This window comes from Cyprinus carpio, chromosome A21, assembly GCF_018340385.1.
Source record: "Cyprinus carpio isolate SPL01 chromosome A21, ASM1834038v1, whole genome shotgun sequence".
In the NCBI taxonomy this organism is placed as follows: domain Eukaryota; kingdom Metazoa; phylum Chordata; class Actinopteri; order Cypriniformes; family Cyprinidae; genus Cyprinus; species Cyprinus carpio.
The window spans coordinates 2,609,653-2,630,493 of NC_056592.1; the positions used below are offsets into that span (position 1 = coordinate 2,609,653).

General features: G+C 36.8%; 1 protein-coding gene across 4 annotated transcripts in view; it reads left to right on the plus strand.

The window, feature by feature from the left end:
* The first annotated feature begins 9,939 nt into the window (after nt 1-9,939).
* LOC109061094 (neuronal migration protein doublecortin-like) overlaps nt 9,940-20,841 on the plus strand; it is a 223,535-nt gene continuing 212,633 nt past the window's right edge. Inside the window, exons 1-2 of one of the 4 annotated variants that reach the window (XM_042778559.1) lie at nt 9,974-10,081; nt 15,179-15,213. Coding sequence is in view for 1 of the 4 variants with exons in the window: in XM_042778557.1 (XP_042634491.1) it covers nt 12,500-12,564 (65 nt within the window). In the remaining 3 variants the exon portion in view is untranslated. Of the gene's footprint in view, nt 10,082-11,706; nt 12,565-15,178; nt 15,214-19,255; nt 19,530-20,841 lie in introns of those variants that run through there. The other 3 variants (XM_042778558.1, XM_042778557.1, XM_042778561.1) reach the window with 3 other exon arrangements.

Below are 20,841 nucleotides of genomic sequence, written 5' to 3' on the forward strand. Positions count from 1 at the left end.
GAACTTATGCCAGAGTGTTGAGGCGATCAGATTGTTGGCGATCAGAACTCTTCCCCTATACGAAAGCTGGGGTAGCAACCATTTCCATTTAGACAACTTGGCGCGGACCCTATCTACTAATCCCTCCCAGTTTTTCTTTTCAAAGTCATCGTTACCTAAAAAATACCCCTAAATATTTAAAACCTGTTTTTATTCCATTTAACTTTTTTTGGAAGTTTAGGTAAGTTAAAAATATCATTACTTTTGGATCCAAACCATAAGGCTTCTGTTTTTTCCCAGTTAAGTTTGGCAGAAGAAAGTTTGCCATACCATTTCTAAGCTTTCTTCTAAACATTGCACATCTTCTGTATTTTTAATTACAACAGCAACATCATCAGCATAAGCAGAGAGAACAAAAGCTTCTTTTCTTAAACCTCCTGTTATAACTATGCCCTTTAATTTTTTCCTTATCATGCAAAGTAAAGGTTCTATTGCTAAACTGTAAAGCTGTCCTGACATCGGACATCCCTGTCTAATGCCTTTCTCCATTTTTACAGGAATGCTTAACCCTCCTCCAACTTTTATCAAACATGAAGCGTCATGGTATAACACCTTTATCCAAGATAAAAACTTTTCACCAAAACCATAGCATTTTAGAACATAAAAGAGATAGTGGTGATCTACACGATCAAAAGCTTTCTCTTGATCAAGGGAAACAATCCCAAAGTCCACATTGTACAGTTTTGTATACCTTTAAAATATCTCTCATTAAAAACAGGTTATCATAAATAGATTTCTTGGGAATACAATAAGCTTGGTCTTCAAAAATTAACTTGTCTAACACTTTTTTAAGTCTGTTAACAAAGCACTTAGACAGTATTTTGTAATCTGTAGTGAGTACAGACACAGGCCTCCAATTTTTTAACATAAGCAAATCTCCTTTTTTGGGGATTAGAGAGAGAACGGCCCGCTGACAACTTTTAGGGAGCATATTCAGATTAAAACTTTCCTTTAAAACACAAAACAAATCTTGCTCCAATAACTTCCCAAAAGGACTTATAAAACTCTGCCGGCAGACCATCAATGCCTGGAGCTTTCCCTTTATTAAGCTGATGAACTGCTTCCGTCACTTCTCCGAAACACAGGTCACTTTCAAGAGTTTGTGCAGTTTGTTCATCCAATACTGGCAGATCATTAAAAAAGTCACTTGATGGATAGAAGTCAGTCTCTTCTTTTGCATATAAATTAGTGTAAAAGTCCACAGCAAGCCTTCTCATCTCCTGAGGATCTGAGGTAACTGTCCCGTTTGCTTTTCGAATGCCATGCATAACATTGGATTGGGAGGTGTTTTTTCTCCAGGTTAAAGAAGAAGGTTGTTGGAGCATCCATATCCTGCACTGATATAAACTGTGCTCTGACCAAAGCTGCTTTAACCCTCTCCTGAAATATATCTCTTAATTCCTGTTTTTTTGTCTTTAAGCGTTCTTGTAAACAAGGATCATTTTGGTTCATCAGGCTATTTTGAATTTCACATATCTCTTTTTCTAAAACATATACAGTATATTTGAGCTCGTTTCTTGTATGTGATAAAAATTGTTGACTAAAAAGTTTAATCTGAGCTTTCCCCACTTCCCACCACTGCAGGAGATTGTTAAAATCACTTTTTTGAGTTACCCAATAACAATCCAAAATTGTTTAAAATTTTCGCAGAAGTCGTGATCTAAAAGAAGTTTGGTGTCAAACCTCCAAAAATAAAAACGAGGGGTTGTATGTGACAATAAAACATGTAAAGTGATCATATGGTGGTCTGAGATAACGTTTGGGATTATTTGTGTGTCCATTGCTCTATTATACATAGTTTTCTTCATATAAAATCTATCGAGACGAGCAGCACTAATTCTATTGTTGTTAGTAACTCTAATCCAGGTGTACTGTTTCACTCCTTCATTCTTTCCTCTCCAAATATCAAGGAGTTCTGATTGTTTTATAACATTTTTTAGGGATAGGGCAGATGATGGATGAGGTTCTTCACCATTCCTGTCAGTGATAAAATCTACAGTACAGTTCCAATCCCCACCCATAATTAAAAAATCATCTTGATCTAAATCATAAAGAACTTTCTTAAGTTTCTGAAATAGTTTAATTCGATCACTTCCTACTGTGGGAGCATAAATATTAATAAAAACAAAAACCTTACTGTTTATTTCTACTTTTAAAACAAGAAGCCTTCCTTTTTCTACTTCCTGTTTTGATAAAATATTGATCTTTGTTTTCACTGAGAAAAGTATTGCCACCCCTGCACTTACATTAGTGCCATGGCTTAAAACACACTCACCATCCCACCTCAAACCCCAATCTGTTTAATTTGCTTCATCACTGTGTGTTTCTTGAAGAAACATCACATTAATCTCTTTAGGTCCAATACACTCTTTTAACAAAGCTAATTTATTTCCATCCCTGGCCCCATTTATGTTCAAAGATCCTACTCTCAGGATATCCATAGAAATAAAAGAGGGAAGGAGATCAAATAAAATCAGAAAAAGTGAAGAGAAACCCGAAAGAGTTGTAGACACCCATGTGATCCTTATTTTAATTTACTTCTCTTATTTCGAACTTTCTTTGAACCTTGCCTAATTGCCGTTATGTGTTTCTTTAACCTAAATCTCTTTTGTTGGGACAGAACTTCATTGCTGCACTCACTGCGAATTTTTATCACTGAATCAACAAACTTGTTTAAATCGGGGAAAAAACTCTGCAAGTTCAACACTTTTGCCTTTGGTTTCATCCAAGAAGTTGTTAATCTGTTCAACAGTCTACAACTCTCCTTCATAAGCCTTATCCATATCCACATCAAAACAGGATTCATCATCTCTAATGCTTCCTTCAGTGACTTCAGACTGTCCATCCACCTCATCATCACTACTCTCCACACACCTCTTACTCAAAGCCTCTTCAGCATTAGCACCATCAGTACTCTGCTGAACACTTACACCACTGACACTAGGCATTTGACTATCATTAACAACATTAAACGCTTCACTTACCTCAGTGTTGATCACTTTGACCGTCTCTGCCTGTACACTGCCTTTCGTCGCTTCAGTTTGTTGCTCATCTGTCCGCGGGCCCTGGTTCTCCTCGGCGCGTTGTTTATGTGGACAGACGAAGCGTTTGTGGCCGATATCTCTGCACTCAAAACAGCGTAAACTGTCTGTGCTCGCGTACAGCATGTATGAACTGTCTCCGTGAGACACACGGAAAGAGACATCGAGTGTTTTTGTCCGGCGAAGTTAAAAACATATACAGTTGTCTCCTAAAAGACCACACGTGTTTTAACGATGCGTTCTTGCATCCGAGCGGAATCATTTTCACCCCTCCAGCAATTTTCCCGAATCTAGACAACTCCTTTACAATTGAATCACTGGAAATGAAAGGCGGTACATTTGAAACCGTGACTTTTGTAGCAGGGGCAGATAAGGGTGTGACGGGCACGTACGTTTCCTTAACCCAAATTCCGTTTTCAATCATTGTTTTTACTAAGTGTTCGTTTTTTAGAAACACTACAACAGCTTTGTTCATCCTAGAGGCCGAGTTTATGTTTTCGTGGCCGATTTGGTCCGCGACGGCGAGGAGAACATCTTCTATGGTTGCGCCTGATTCCGGCGCACACCTGAACCCATTCCTGAGAAAGAGAGGCGACGCTCCCCGCTCTGGGGCAGACGTCATTACAGCCTCACGCTCCCCACTCACTCAATCACACTGACTAACACTAATACAAAAGGAAAAAAGAAAAAGAAAAATAATGCCCAAAGAATTGGGGGAAAAAGAGGAAAAGAAAAAGACAAACAAAAAAACAAAAAAACGGTTAAATCAGAAAAAATCTTGAAAAACAGTGCGATCCCCCACATGCAACCCAAACGCCACACTCTCGCTACCCAGCATGCAACACACCGGAGAGAGAGAGAGAGAGAGAGAGAGAGAGAGAGAGAGAGAGAGAGAGAAAAAACCGTGTTGGCTATTCCTAAACTTGGAGCTCAATATATTGAAGTACAAATCCAAACACCAGAAGCAACCTACACTCTCTCAGTGTTCTTTCATTGAAAAGTATGTTTTTTGTTTATTCACAGGCTATATTGAAATAATATTTTAGTTCAAAACTTAGGTTTAAGTGTCATTGTTTTAAAAAAATGCTTTATTGGCTAACGTTTCACAGACCTTCAGTTGTTATGCTTTAAAATCCCATACCATTTGTAATTTCACAGTATTTTCACCTCCTAAATCACTAACCTTTAAAGTCACAATTCTATAATGGTCAAATTTACTCAGGCCGATGGCACTTTTAATGACATTATTTTTTTATTTTATTTTTTTATTTATTTTTTTAAATAATTGTAGCCTACATAAATAGGTGAAGCAAAACAAATATGAATAATATTTGGATCGTCCCTTATTTTTTTCCCTTATTTTCTTAAAGAATAAACACTTATTATCTACAAGAATAAACATGATAACATATTATTAATTCATAGAAATAATTTAAGCAATTAAAACCTGATAACATATTATTAATTCATAGAAATAATTTAAGCAATTAAAACCTGATAACATATTATCAATTCATAGAAATAATTTTAGCAATTAAAACCTTTTTTTTAAAACTTGAACTTCAATACTATTAAACTGACTTTAAAATCTCAAAGAGTTTATAAGTTTAAAAAGGGTAAAATGTCACAGTGCATGTTAAAAATAGTTCTAATTATATTGTTAACAAGTTAATTTAGACTAACAATATAATTTGATTTTTTTTTTTTTTTTAATGAACAATTCCTGTATAAAATGGGACATCAACCTTTATATCAAACATTTTGAAATCGTCCACAGCTGAGCAACGCGCGAGGCAGGTTGAGCGTGCGAAGTGAATGTGCTGCACAAAGTCATTTTCAGATGCAATGAAAATAAATTAAAAATAAAAAACCCTGGATAGCCTAGATTAGGCCCAGACTCTGTTCCTAAGTATATAATAATTATAATTACTGTTAACCCACAGTAACAAATTGCAATGTATAAAATGCTTTAAAAGCTTTAACAGAGATGTCTAGAGGGTATTTAATAGGTCTGCCCCCCACGTAAGATTTTTCTAGTTACTAGTCCTTCATTTGTCATTATTCAACCAATCAGAGGTTTATATTAAATTTACAACTATAATCCATAATGAACCTTAATATATTCTGCGCTCAAGCAAATGCATTAAGTTTGCCACAAAGCACAGGCAGAAGTAGCCCAATAATTGTAAAAAAGGAGACATTTTAATTATTTATTAATAAACAAATGTTTTCTTGTCGGCTGCAAGATGAAATTCACAGTGCTGACTTGATCCACATGGACTCGCCTTTAAAGAGAAATACAACCTTCACAGATTACATAATGCTTTCGTTCTGAATTGATTTGTTTGAAAGACATTTCAAGCTTTCTGTAGATATATTTCTCATGTATGTGAGACACCACAATTTTAAGTTAATTCATTATCAAGAAAAATTTCAAGTGATCAAGAGGGCGCCTCCCTGTCCTGCATGCGCATTAATAATTTTCGCACAAACACTTGAATATGAATAATAATTCACATTTTGCATATGCATTACAATGTAAATTATTTTTTACATACAATTATCCAAAATAAAACCAAACAAGATTTGTAATGAAGATAAAACAAATAAGAATAAATGCTGCGCGTGCACTCAGCATGACTCGCGCCGCGCAAATCTTGCAAGCAGACAAACTTACACACCTGCATTTAAATGCGGCTGCAATTTTATTTTTTTACTTAAATTATATGAAAGCAAGTAAAGAAGGCTTCCTTTAAAATCACTGAAGTTGTCAATTAATGAAGCTCTTATTTACATTGTGTGTATTTTGTTGATTATAATGAGAGAACTTGAGTTTTAAACATGAGAACGTTTTATTAATCTGTCCATTCTTTAGACTTTCAATGATTTAGCTAAATCGTGCAGGTTTAATTTATTCGTTTCTTGTTTTAATTAGGCCTAAATAATGGGAACGAAATTATACAGTGCCTCACGTTTTACTAAAATAAAGAAAATAATTTATAAAACACGCAACAGTTTCTTAATCAGTGTACAGACAAATATATTTTTCCCAAGAAGTTGTCTGTCAAAATAAAGGGCAGGTAACGAATAACAAAAATGCATGTTGTTTTATTAAAGGAATTTTAAAATATAAATTAAAATATAGGCCTAATATATGAGAATTGACATTTTGCATATAAATCCATGTAGCCAAGCTCACTAAAATAGGCTACCACTTTTAATGCTCTGATGCAAAGTAAACCACAATTTTTTTTGAATAATATAACACATAATTCATATTATATAAATAATACTGCACACCTATTAAATGTGTCAAATCTAAAATATGGTGTAATACTTTGTAGCTTAGAGAAAATATAAGCACAGGCACAGGCTTGACATTTATCCTGTTTGAATTCGTTCTAAGAAATGCACATAACTTCATAATTACCAAACTTTCATCTGTGAATATTAAATATTTTAACTATAGTGTTTTTTTTTTCATTTTCCCTGACTGCAGCCGTCAAATGTAACACATCAGCGAGGCAAATCTGTCGTCTATTTGCGAAAATGTGCTTTGATGAGCTTGTTTGAAAACTTGTGATTAAAGCGCCACTCAGCGGTCAAAAGCTGCAAATTTACTTTGCAGACTCCGCGGCGGCGGTACGAGCGGCGGTAGAAGCAACGTTTTGGATGTCCACCTACTGTATATAGGCCTAAATACAGAACTACAGAGTACAGAAGATTAGCCACACTACTTAGGCCTATTAAAATATTATTATTAAAAAATAAAATAAAAAACTGACCCGAACCAACAGGTAGATCTAGGCTAGATATAGGCAACAGTAATTTATAATCTAATATAACGCACGCAAATTTGTTCTTTACAGAAAAAACTACAAAAGGCCAAAAGGAGATAAAGAATTTTTCCCTCCCCAGTTCTCCGTGTCAAATGCACGGAAGAAAGAATTAGATGACGCATTTTTTAAGATGGTTTACTTGGATTATGAACCTCTGACAAAAAGTGAACGAGAGGGTATGCGTCATTTTGTCAGCGTTGCCCAGCCCGGATACACCACTCCATGCTACAATACAGTGTGTGATACACTGATGCCAAATGCTCTTAGTGAGATGGAAGGCAGACTTAGGGAGCTGTTGCAGTTAGGAGATGGCTTCGCGCTTACGCTAGACATATGGACAAACAGAAGAGGACACGGCTTTCTAGGTGTTGTGGCAAGTTTCGTTGATGAAGTGTTTAATGGTCACACTGTGTTGCTGTCCTGTGAACATCTTAAAGGACACCACACAGCTGAGAGTATTTTTCAGAAATATGAAGGTGTTTTACAACACTGGAGTTTACAAAGACGCGTTGTCAGGGTGGTCACCGACAGCGCCAGTAACATGATAAAGGCTTTCAACCTCCCAGGGTTTGAGGAAAGTGCAGTAGAAGAGGAGGGAGAGGAAAAGGACCCAGAGGAAGGTGACACAGTGGATAATCAGCCTTCCCCATTCCAGCCAAATTTTTTGCAGATCATTGAGAACGTGACCGCTACATATATCACCGAAAACAATATCCATATGCGATGCCCTATCCATTTACTGCAGCTCGCCCTAAAGGATGCAGTAAATAGCCTATAATTTACGTTATACTTCTTTGTGTGTATTTGAGTGTAAAGGCATTTTCGATATTAGTCTTATAGAAGCTTTGTATACAGAAGGTTTGTATGCTCTAAACATATTTGTAACTGTATATTTTGTATAAATAAAATTTTTTTGACTAAATCTGATGTGTGTTTAATAAATTATTACTAATGTATCTATTAGTAAGTATGTGAGATTTTTTTAAAACAAGCAGAAAATCAACATTGTTTCAGTGCCACAAGAAACATCGATTCTATGCTGTTTCTATGTCAGTTTGCTATCCGGGTGGTCTCCCAGCCTGACCAGCTAAAACCATCTTAAACCAGCTAAGACCAGCCTGACCAGCTAAAACCAGCTAAGACCAGTCAGTCTGACCATCTAAAACCAGCTAAGTCCAGCTAAAACCAGCTAAAACCAGCTTAAACCAGCTAAGACCAGCCTGACCAGCTAAAACCAGCTTAAACCAGCTAAGACCAGCCTGACCAGCTAAGACCAGCTAAAACCAGCTAAAAAAGTTGGCAAAACCCCTCTAAAACCAGCCTGATAAATCAGCTATGACCAGCTGATCCCTGGGAGCACCTGCCCCTTTGCCCTTTGGTGCCAAAAGTGCCCTTTTGTCAAAGCAAAATTTCCTCTAATTTTTTTTTGTAATAACATGCCCTTTTGTGAATGTCTTGTGAACATGCCCAATCTAAATATTAGTAAAATTTATGAATAATAATTTAGCCGTAAATAAAATGACCCACATGATGACCTTTCACCTGACTACGACGACCTCATCCGACCGGGACGATTCCTCACACCGCACGCGCATTTTTTAATTGCCAGGGGATATTTTCAACACCGCGGCTTTTATTTACTTTTGGCTGGCTTTGGGATAACCATGAGGTTTGGATATTGACTGTGTATTTTTTTTTTTGTTTTTATTATTTATTGTTTTGGTAATTCTCATCCTGCCTTGTGTGTGCGGTTTTCCATTATCACTAATCTTATGCTATTGTCACTATCTAGCAAGATCATCACAGTAACAAAGGTATTACTGTTAGTATAGTGGTTGTAGTACTAATTTGTATATTGTGGCACATTTCTACATTATATAAAGTGAAAGTGACAACGTGACGTGACATACAGCCAAGTATGGTGACCCATACTCAGAATTTGTGCTCTAGCGTATAGTATAGTGAAAAAGATAGCATTTTTCATGAATTTGGCAAGCATTTATTAAAGAATGATACCGTAAAATGATATGAAAATGACCACAGTGGTACTTGGTGTCATGTAGAACAAGAGTCTGGTGGAGATTGCAGAAAACAATTTAATTTTGATTTTGTATGAATTTTCAAAATTTGACGAGAGTGAAAAAGGAAAATATTTTCTTGATTTTGGCATGCAATTATTAAAGAATGAAACTGTAAAATGATATGAAAATAACCACAATGGTACTTGGGGACATGTCGATTAAGAGTCTGGTGTAGTTTGCAGAAAACAATTTAATTTTGATTTTTTATGAATTTTCAAAATTCTAGTGTATAGTAAAAAAGATAGCATTTTTCATGAATTTGGCAAGCATTTATTAAAGAATGATACTGTAAATTGATATGAAAATGACCACAGTGCTACTTGGTGACATGTAGAACAAGAGTCTGGTGGAGATTGCAGAAAACAATTTGATTATGATTTTTTATGAATTTTCAAAATTTGACTTAGTGAAAAAGGTACCATTTTTCATGATTTTGGCATGCAATTATTAAATAATGATACAGTAAAATGATATGAAAATGATCACAGTGGTACTTGGGGACATGTAGAATAAGAGTCTGGTGGAGCTTGCAGAAAACAACTTGATTTTAATTCTTAATTAATTTTCAAATATGAGTGCATAGTGAGAAAGATGGCATTTTTCATGAATTTGGCATGCAATTATTAAATAATAATACAGTAAAATTATATTAAAATGACCACATTGGTACTCGGGATCATGTAGAACAAGAGTCTGTGGAGTTTGCAGAAAACAATTTGATTTAGATTTTTTTTAAATTTTCAAATCTGAATATATAGTGAAAAAGATATCATTTTTTATGATTTTGACATGCAGTTATTAAAGAATGATATGGTAAAATGATATGAAAATCACCACAATGGTACTTGTGGATCACATGAATGCAGATGTTTCTAGGCGGCCTGCAGTAGGCGTTGACTGTACTCAGTGGACGTGTATTGGGCGGCGTTAGGACCGCGCGGTGTGCCGGTAGGAAGGCATCAGTTAGAGCAGCAGCTGAAGCGGCAGACAAAGACAAGGAGCTTAGCGCGATCCTGCAGCATCCACGCCCACCCACACACACTCACACACACAGCAGCATTAGAAGCTCACTGTACTGCTGGTAAGTCAAACATTGGTATACTTTTAATTTAAAAGAAAACGTGTTGTAGAAATCGAAACGTATGCCATGTTATTATGCTGACGTTTAGTGAGTAACTTTACTGTTAGAAGCGTAGAGGCAGATTTATGAAAATGTTAGTTGGGTGAACAATCATGTAGTTTCAGGTTCGAGGAAGCCCTACTATACATTTTAATACAACATTATAATGATTATAAAACATTATAAAATAGGTTTAAATAGGATAATAGCAATAATAAATGAATTAAAAAAATAGCAGTATATTTTATTCTTGAGTTTTAGGAGGAACCATTTGCCCTTGTCAGGAATGTGTACAGGATTCCTAATCTGAAACCCATACTAATGGTATCAAATAAGAATTCTCAAGAGTCGTTTAAGATATTAAGGATAAACTTAAATTAAATTAAACTTTAAGAATTTTGTTATTATTATTATTATTATTATTATTATTATTATTATTATTATTATTAATATTGTTAATTCAACGCATATAGCATGTTGTTTCATTTTTATTATAGCTTATGGAATAATGTCTTGTTACTGGACAGTTAAAATAAGTCACAAAGGAAGCTGTAGGAGTTTTAAAATCCTGAAATATTTTCGTTAAATTTCTTTTAATATTAATCCTAACAGAATCCTAATCTTATCAGGTGTAAAATATATGATTTAAAATGTTATTTTATAATATTACAGGACAATTCTTATTAGAATTCTTTTTGGGTTAGTTCCAAATTTTGAATTTCAAAATGATCTAAATGAGTATCGGTAGCAAATGTAAGCAAAACTTTATTGTCTCTGGAAGCCTCAAATTGTAGGGAACTTTTCTGTAATACTCAGGAGGTTGCACTTTGTGTGAGTGTAAGCCCCTTACTGAATTTTCTGTAGTGCAGCAAAGAGACACAATGAAACAGGCTCACAGAGCATGCCGAGTGGGTGGATGGGGGTAGTGGGGCATACGGACTTGCCTCCAGAGACCATTTGCTTTTACTATGACCAATTTTATCAGTGGGTGTGATTCAGTGAGTGATGTGTTACTGGACCCTTACTGCAGCACACTGTGACATCAGCTGCAGGTCTTTCTCTTACAAAAGACCACTAGAGGTCTTTCTCTTACAAAATTATTTTGTTGTTATTTATTAATTTTTTTCTTTTTCTCTTATTTTATTGACAGCGTGGGTGGAATAGTGCAATGAATAACATTTGTAATAACAGCAGGAACCACATCTACACAACATAATAAACTAGATAACATTACAGTGCTTGCTTTTAAAGTAATAGTTAAAAAAAAGTGCATTACTTCTTTTTTTGTAGAAAACAAAACAAGGTGTTAAGCGGAAACAAGCTCTTTTTAAGGAAAATAAAATTGAATAGGGACTGGGGATATCAAGCTTCAAATAAAGAACAAAAAGCACCATCATAGTAGTCCAAATCACTTATATACTATATTCAAAACCTCATGAAGCCATACAGTGGCTTTGTGTAAAGAACATGTATACCATTTGCTGAAAATCACCCATTCAAACAGGCGCGGACTGGCCATTAGGAGAACTGGGAGAACTCCCGCTGCCCTGTTTTTTTTTTTTTTTAATTTTTATTTATTTACATTTTTTATGTTAACGTTATCATTATTATATATTTGCCTGTTAAATGTACTAGAGCAATTATTTCGATAATAAATCCCTAATAAATCTTGTATCGGTTAGTTATGACTGGCGATCCTAAGCTTCGGCTCACGTGCACTCCGCACCTCGCCAAACGATTTCAATCAGAGTAATCAATGCGAGAAATCTGAGAATGGAGTGGAAGCGCCAGGTGGAGCAGAGAAGCAGAAGTGCTGTTCAGAATTTCAAGTTCAGGTCAATTTAATCAGTAAATAGGCTATTGTAGTTTGTCTTTGTTTACTTAGTTAAGCAGTAGCAGACCATTACTCATCACTCAAAATACTGTATAGTAAAGGACATTATTATTATCTATTGTAAAGTTACAATAGTAATTTAGCAGACAAATAATGATATCATTTTACAATAGGTTTAGAGGGAGTGAGTGCAGAAAACCACACAACCCTTAAAATTAATGATGGTTTTACTATAAATCCAAAGGCAATAGTTCACTTACATAGGTTCACTTCAATGCTGCAACAGCGGTCGCTATGGAAGCACCTTGGGTGTGACGTATGTCTGAAGCCCTTATACCATCACGCCAATTCATTGGCCAATAGCACTTTATCACCGCCCCGCACATACGATATGTGTGCTATATCAGCGTGCTGCACGCTATTTCATCAGATTTAAATTCCTTCAGGAAGCGGATTATCTGTTGCCCATAGGAAAACATTCTTTCGTCGTTTTCTCAGATATTTTCTTTCAAAAAAGAGCAGTTTACTCCTCTTCAGCGGACACGATGAGCTACAGGAGATGCATCGAGCTGTGTAAAAGATTAATCACAGGAGAAGACACTCATGACAGGTGTGTGCTATGTTTGGGCCTACACACTCAAACAGAGTTTTACGGTCTTTCTATTGTCTACACTGCGATAGCCTGCGGCTCTAAGTATTGTACTGGAGGCTCGCAGCCTTCCATAAGATAGGAGGCCTCGGGTCTAACCCCTGCCATCCCGTTTCTGCGCTTGCCGAGGTGCCGCACTAGACGGTCACTTGGGTTGACGCATTTGAGCCGGGGCTCATGGAGATCGAGACAACAGAGTTTTCTCCCTTCCTCTCGCTCTCTCCGGGCCACATACGTTCAAGTGTACAAGGAACGCTATGTGGGTGTATGTTTTTTGCTTTGTCAATGATCATTTATGGTCTACTTCGGAAACTCGTAATGCGATTCTTTCAGTTGTGAACCGTATGAAGAAGTCATGCTGTGTATGAGCTCACGTATAAGAGTATTCTTAGCAAGCTATAATATAGGGAGCAGACGGTTTTTCCTATCTCTCTCTAATACTTGCGACGCTGCACTAATGCAGACACGTTCATTTGAGTTGGCGTTTAGGCTTCCAACTCTTGTTCGTGTAATGTTTTTAGGTGCGGACTCTGAGGAGTCCTGCAGCAGATGTATGCTGGCACTATGGTTTTGGTGATTCATGCTACCAAGCATTAGTTTGCCCGACTAATTACTAATTGCCATTTCTTTCAGCTCCACTGCTGCGTTGAGCTGAAATTAATAAGTGTATGAACTCTTATTTACAGTTTTTTTCATGAAACACTTCACCATTTTCTCACAACTATAAACACAATCTCAAAACTATACACCAACTTGTGCAAACTTCAAACTTCCAGGTCAAAATCAAATAGTTTAGTCAAAAACATGTTCTCTTTTATCAGACTTAAACTTTGGCCTCAGATGATACTCAAACCTGTCAAATACAAAAACTATTTACCTGCCTAGATAACAACAGTGAGATCAATTCAAAACACTGTTACAAAAACCTCCTTTTGGGAAATAGGAATCCTTTTTTAGTTAATGTCTGTTACTGTATACGACATAAATAGAGGGATGCAGATACAGTAAAATTCAGCATTAAACTAAGAAAAGTTTCCTTTCGTTACAGTACTGTATAGAGATCTTACAGTAGATGAAAAGCACTAGAACAGAAAAGTTCAAAAACCAAATGAGAATATACAGTAAACACACATTGGAATATACTGTCAGTTACTGTAAATAAATAAATAATAAAAATAAATAAATTCATTCATTCATTCATTCAGCATCCTCTGCCAAACTGCATTACAGTAGTAACCTTATTTGTTATAGCAGTTTCTTAGTCTTCTGACAAAAGACTTCTCTGCCTCCCCTAGACAGTCGTCTCTCAGTTCTGCAAAAATAGAGTACATGTAAGGACTACTTGGATGCAAATAATTTCAACATAATGAGTTTGAGGGTATACAACATGTGCTACAGTATTTACTGTAGATAGAATAATTAAAGTTCTCTCATCTGAAGTACTGCTGCTATGTACTGTAATTATATTGTATGTTCAAATCAATTCAATTTCATTTCAAGTTTATTTTGTATAGCGCTTTTTACGATACAACTCATTGCAAAGCAACTTTACAGAAAATTAAGGTAGTGTAGTAGGTACGGCGTAGCATACGCATTGACGTGTACCATACGTCGTACCCTTCGCCGTACCCTGACGTGCACCTCCTCAAAAATGTAACTACGCGTCGCGACAACGCGGACTGCAAGATCTGTGATTGGTCGGCTTGGTAGTATCACGTTTCCTCCTACGCATTTCCGGAATGATCTTCTGCACTCTGGACCGCCCGCCATTTTTAAATTCCGAAATTCAGTGAAGAGCCAACATGGAAATGGACCAAGTGACCGAGAGAATAATTGAAGAAGTGAGGAAATACAGCCATCTGTATGACTCCTCTTTGGGAGATTACAAAGACTGCCAGATGGCAGCGAATTCGTGGTGGGAGATTTCCTCCAACGTCGGTTTAGATGTAGCAGAGTGCAGTGGAACACGCTCGCGTCAACTAGCGTTTCGGCGGTGTAACTGCAGAGCAAAACAGACATACGCAGAAGTATAAATGCTCACAACGGCGTCGCCTACGTGCGTAGCCTACGACGTACACTACGGCGTACACTCGACACAGAAGTATAAATTGGCCTTAAGTCGCTTTGGATAATTTAATTTAAATTAAATTTAATTTAATTTATAGCGAGCCTTCTTATTGAAGCTAAAACATAGTGACTCAGGCGGTAGACTGAGCAAACATGTTATTCCTATCTTTCTCCCTACTCGCGATACTGCACTAATGCAGGCACGTTCATTTGAATGGTGCTTATGCTTTCAACTCTTGTGCTGTATACTGTTATTAGGTGTGGACTCTGAGGAGCACTGCCGCAGATGTTTTGTCGTGCACCATGGTCTTGACGCTTTATGCTACCGAGCATTGGTCTGCCTGACTAATATAATATTTCTTTCAGCTCCACTGCTGCGTTGAGCTGGAACAAGTGGCAAGATGTTTTGACATTATGCCATTATGGTTCAGCCTGTAGAGTGAGCAGACGGTTTTTCCTATACTGACTGTCTCTCTCTCTTACTCTCTCTCTCTCTGGTGCATGCTAGGAATTGGGAAGGGAATGCATGGGAGGGTGATCTAGGTGAGAGGAAATTTTCTTAAACTTTCATTGTTTCTTGCTTTTCAGTTTATTTTATTCAATTATTTAAATTGAAAAAAAAAAGTTATAAAAAAAAAACACTGAGTTTGTTTTCCGTGAGAGCTGTGTCGTGTCGGAGGTAGGGATGACGTCTCACACTCACACGAGTGTGCAGGCGTCAGGCCTGTCGCTCCGGCATGGGATTAGGTGTGTGACTCAGGCAGGTGTGCCTGTAGAAGATGTGTTACTGGACGTGGCAGAACGCGTGGGCCATGAGAATATCGTCTCGGCGTCTAGGATGAACAAGGCCGTAGTGATATTTTTGAAAGAAGAAAATCTGGTTCATGTTTTGATTGAGAGTGGGATTTCGGTAAGTGGCTCCTTTGTTCCTGTTCAACCTTTAGTTTCAATCACGACGAAGGTGACGGTTTCTAATGTTCCGACTTTTATTCCGCATGCCGACATTGAGCGAGAGCTTTCTCGATTTGGAAAACTTGCCAGTGGAATTAGAACGGTTTCACTTGGTTGTAAAAATGCTGCCTTAAAACATGTGTTGTCGTTTAGGCGACAGGTGTACATGTTTTTAAATGAATCAACGCTGAATATTTCCTTTCGATGTGTTTTTGAGGGCAAGTCGTACATGATATACGCAAGCACGGGAGAGATGCTGTGTTATGATTGCGAGTATTGGACATGTACGTGTTTTGTTGTCTTGTTATAGTTGAGTTTGATATTGAAGCAGGCCCTAGCAATACTTCAGGCAAGACGAAGGAAAATGAAGTGCAAAAGAGTAATGTACCAAATGAGGCAGCAGTAGTGAATAATGATGATCAGAATGTGGATTCAAATTTGAAGGAAGGAATGATAATAAAATATTTGTTCCCTAATAATGGAAAAGATACAGAGGAAGCTTCTGGTAGCAAGACAAAACAGGGAAAAATGAAGAAAGTTAATGTTGTAACTGATGCGACTGTTGAGAGAAGTATTGTGGTACAGGGGTCTGAGCAGGGTGATACTGTGGAGAATTTAGACTCAGTGAATACAGGCCAGATGGATGATGTCGCAATCGGTTTGAAAGGTGAAGTTTTGGAAAGGGGAAGGATAGTATCTTTGATTAAGAAGGTGCAGTCAGTAATGGTTGATGAGGAAATGGATGATGATGATGACGATGATGATGATAATGGTGGTGGGTTGTCTGATTTTTCAGATGTGTCAGATGTTTCGCAAAAAAGTTGTGAGCAGGTTTATTCACTAGATGAAATAAATAAATTCTTGGATGAAACCTTTGGAAAATCTGTTGATGTGCGGAATTATTTTTCTGATCTTAAGAGGTTTGAGACTTCTGTTCGTTATTGGCAGAGGAAGGTTGGAGAAGATGAACTCAGTCAGAGAAAGAGATTTCGTTTAAAAAAGTTTCTTGCAAAACTGCGAAGGGATAAAACCCCTATAAAACGTAAATTCAGATAATTGAATCAATGGTTTGTACATCACTTGGGATGACTTTACTATACTCTTTACTTCTTTCTGTCTCTCTTTTCTATCTCTTTATATTTTCTATGGAGATGATAAGGGTAGCCTCTTTAAATATTAACACAGGGCATTGGAGAGACAAGAGCAAGAGAGCTTTGGTGGCTGAATTAATAAAAATGAAGAATGTAAATGTTTCTTTTTTGCAAGAAACGCATAAAGATTGTAAAAATGAAGTAGAGTGGTGTAGATGGTGGGAGGGGGAGAGCGTCTTCAGTCACGGGTCAAATTTGAGTGCTGGAGTAGCTATTCTTTTTTCAAAGAATTTGAACTTTAAAATTGTGTTAACTGAAGAAATAGAAAAGGGTAGAGTTTAATGGTTGCTGGAGAAATAAATGATTTCAAATGTATTTTCATAAATGTTTATGCTCCGAACAATGGATCAGATCGTGTGGAATTGTTTAGGAAGTTGCAGAGTGATAATGATTCTTGCATAATTATGGGTGGGGATTGGAATTGCACCACAAATTTTCTTTTAGACAGGAACAGAGAAGAGCCTTATCCACGGTCTAGTAATACTCTTCAGAATATTATTAAAGAGTTTGAGTTAATGGATGTGTGGAGGAATATGAATAAGAGATTTAGACAGTATACATGGGTTAAAATACTAGACTCTACTGTAACTGGAGCAAGATTAGAATATATATAAGTAAAACAATTATGAATAGAGTATCTAATGCTAATATTTTCCCAAACGTTTTTACAGATCATCATATTGCAACCATAGATTTCAACATTACTACTTTTAAAACGCCCCAGGTTTTATTGGCATTTCAATACTAAATTGCTGCAGGATAGGTCTTTTTGTGGAAAATTTGGTGATTTTTGGAAATTGTGGAAGTTGAATAAAGGTAATTTTGAAAAAAATGACACAATGGTGGGAGGTGGGGAAAACACAGATAAAGGTTTTTTGTCAAAATATTTCCTACAATACTACTGTGTGTAAAAAAGAAAATTGAGCAGTTGGAGAAAGAAATTATTGGTATGGAAAATGTGATGGATGTAAATGTTCTGGGTGTATCCAGTGATTTAAGGAATAAGAAACTTGAATTAAGATCTATTTTAGAGGAAAGAGCAAAGGGTGCTTTGATCAGAGCAAGAATTTCTTCTATCAAAGATATGGACTCTCCCACTTCTTACTTTTTTAATCTGAAGCGGAAAGTTGCACAACAAAAGCGTGTTCTTCGCCTACGCAAGGAAAATGGAACATTAACTTCAAACCCAACTGAAATGAGGAAAAATGGCAATGGATTTTTTATGCTGATTTGTATGGTAATACTGACTGTGACTGGCAAAATTATTACAAGGACTTCCAAAGTTGCAACCTGTGGATAAGAAAAAGCTTGACACCATGATCAACCTTAATGAACTTTCAGAAGCAGTTCAGCAACTCTCCACAGGGCGTGCGCCAGGAATAGATGGTTTACCTGCTGAATTTTACAAGACCTTTTGGGCTGTTTTAGGTGAAGATTTTTATGAGTTATTTTTATGTGTTGCGAATGTTTTGAAACGGGAATGTTACCCATTAGCTGTCAGAGGGCTGTGATCTCTCTTTTACCAAAAAACAAAAAATGGAGACTTGGGTTTTTAAAAAAAAATTGGCGCCCTATTTCTTTCATGTGCTCGGACTATAAAATATTGGCAAAAGTTTTAGCCAATAGGTTAAAAAAATATTTACATATTGTGGTCAAAGGAGAGCAAACATATTGTATTCCGGGTCGCTCAAATATGGACAATCTGTTTTTAATAAGAGATGTCATTGATGTGTCTTGTAATGAAAATTGTGATGTTGGATTTTTTGTCTATTGATCAGGAGAAAGCTTTTGATCGGGTGGGCCATGAGTATATTTTTAAAGTCTTGGAATCATTTGGGTTCGGGAATTGTTTTTATTTCATGGATCCAGTTGTTTGTACAAAGGGGCTTCAATAATGCTTAAGATGGGGGATGGTTTGACTTATCCTTTGCCGGTGAAAAGATGTATATCGACAGGGGTTTTCCTCTCTCAGGGCAACTTTACAGCCTAGCAATTGAGCCTCTGTTATGCAAATTAAGAACTGGATTAAAGGGTTTCATGGTTCCAGGTGACCCAAGGGAGCTGAGATATGTTGTATCGGCTTATGCCGACGATATAACTATTTTTGTTACTGGGCAAGGGGATATGCAAATATTACGTGATTTTGGATATTTATGAAAAAGCATCTTCGGCCAAAGTTAATTGGGAAAAAAGTTATGGCGCTCTCTCTCTCTCTCTCTCTCTCTGGTGCATGCTGGGAGTGTGTGAAGGAGCTCGAGTGTTTGTTGGGAGCGAGTGCGTTTTCTGTTTCATGCTTTACTTTTTTTCTTATTTTTCTTTATTGATTGTTTTTTTTTTTTCCCTTAGGTATTTGTTTCCAATCTCTTAGGTAGAGGGAAAGGGCAGGGATAGGAAAGTTGCGGCTCTGAAGCCGCGTTGCGTTTAGACGCCAGTATGGTTAAATGCAGCGCTCAAACATGTACTCTCTTTAGACGTCACGTCTATATGTTTCTTACTTCACCTACGCGTACTTTAGAGGTTTCTTTCCGTGTGACTCACGGAGAAAACTCATACATGGTTTATGCGAGTACAGAGAGTTTGAGGTGCTATGAGTGCGGTAATTTAGGCCACAAAAGTTTCGCGTGCCCTAATAGAGACGATCAATGGCCATCCACATCTACAGCTAGTGATGCTGGACTTAAGAGAAATGATGAATCAGAGCAGAGGAGTGTGGAACAAGGTGAAGGAGTCACAGAAGAGGTGAAAAGACAAGAGGAGGTGAGTGAAAATAAAATAGTGTCAATGCTGGAGGTGGGAATGTCATTGATGTTACTGATAGGAACATCTTGCAGTCTGGTGCTGCTGTGGCTGATGATGATGAGGATGATGATGAGGAGGGGACGATGATCTAATGGAGATGTATGATGGAAAAAAGGGAGTTATACAGGAGGTGAACGATGGAGCTCAGGCTGGAGACTCAGAGGAGAACACTGTTGATGAGTTAGAGGTTTGTCACAGTTTACTGAAGATGCTATGAGAGAAGGTGAGCAGGATTCAGATAGACTAGAAGAGACTGGTGAAGATTTGTACACTGTTGAAGAGATCAATGCTTTCCTAGATAAGACCAAAGGAAAAGCAGGGGTTGATGTTGGTAATTATTTCCCTGACATTGAAAAGTTTGTCAAATCCATGATGAAGGCAAGAAAAGTGAGTAGTTATGAAGAACTCTCACAACAAAAAAGATTTTGTATGGAAAAAAACAAATAACTGCTATTAGACAAAATAGGAGAAGTGGAAGAATAACGAGGGGAAATACTAAACATTTATGATGTCTTTAAGTATTGTCTTTTTTCTTTTCTGTTCCCCCCCTCTTTCTTCTCATGGAAATCTTGCGGGTGGGATCTCTCAATATTAATGGGATGAGAGATGGGAGGAAAAATGGGATTTTATCAGAAATGATACATTTGAAGGAGTTGAGTGTTACTTTTCTACAAGAGACCCATAGTACTTATGATAATGAAGTTGATTGGGGTTTATGGTGGAAAGGAGAGTATGTTTTGAGTCATGGGACCAATTTAAGTGCTGGTGTAGCTGTTCTTTTTTCCCCTACTATTAAAGCTAAAGTTTTATCTAAAACTGAAATGGAGCCCGGAAGGTGCTTAATAGTAGAGGCTGAAATTGGTAGTTTTAAGTTTTTGTTCGTGAATATCTATGCTCCTAATGTCTGAGCAGAACGAATACAATTTTTTACTAAGTTAGAAAATCTAATAAAAGAACAAAACGATGATGTTTTTATTGTTTTTGGAGGAGACTGGAACTGTACTATTGATTTCACACTAGATAGAAATGGAGAAGAGCCCCATGCAATGTCAGCTGCCTATTTAGCTGGTGTTATAAAAAAGTTAAAGTTCTCAGATGTATGGAGAGAACATAACCCCTTTTTAAAGCAATACACATGGGTGAAAGTTTGTAATGGAAACATTTCTGCTGCCCGTCTGGATCGTTTTTATATTTCTCAAAATATGAGGAATAGAGTGGTTAATACAAATATTATTCCTAATGCTATTTCTGATCATAAATTTATGACATG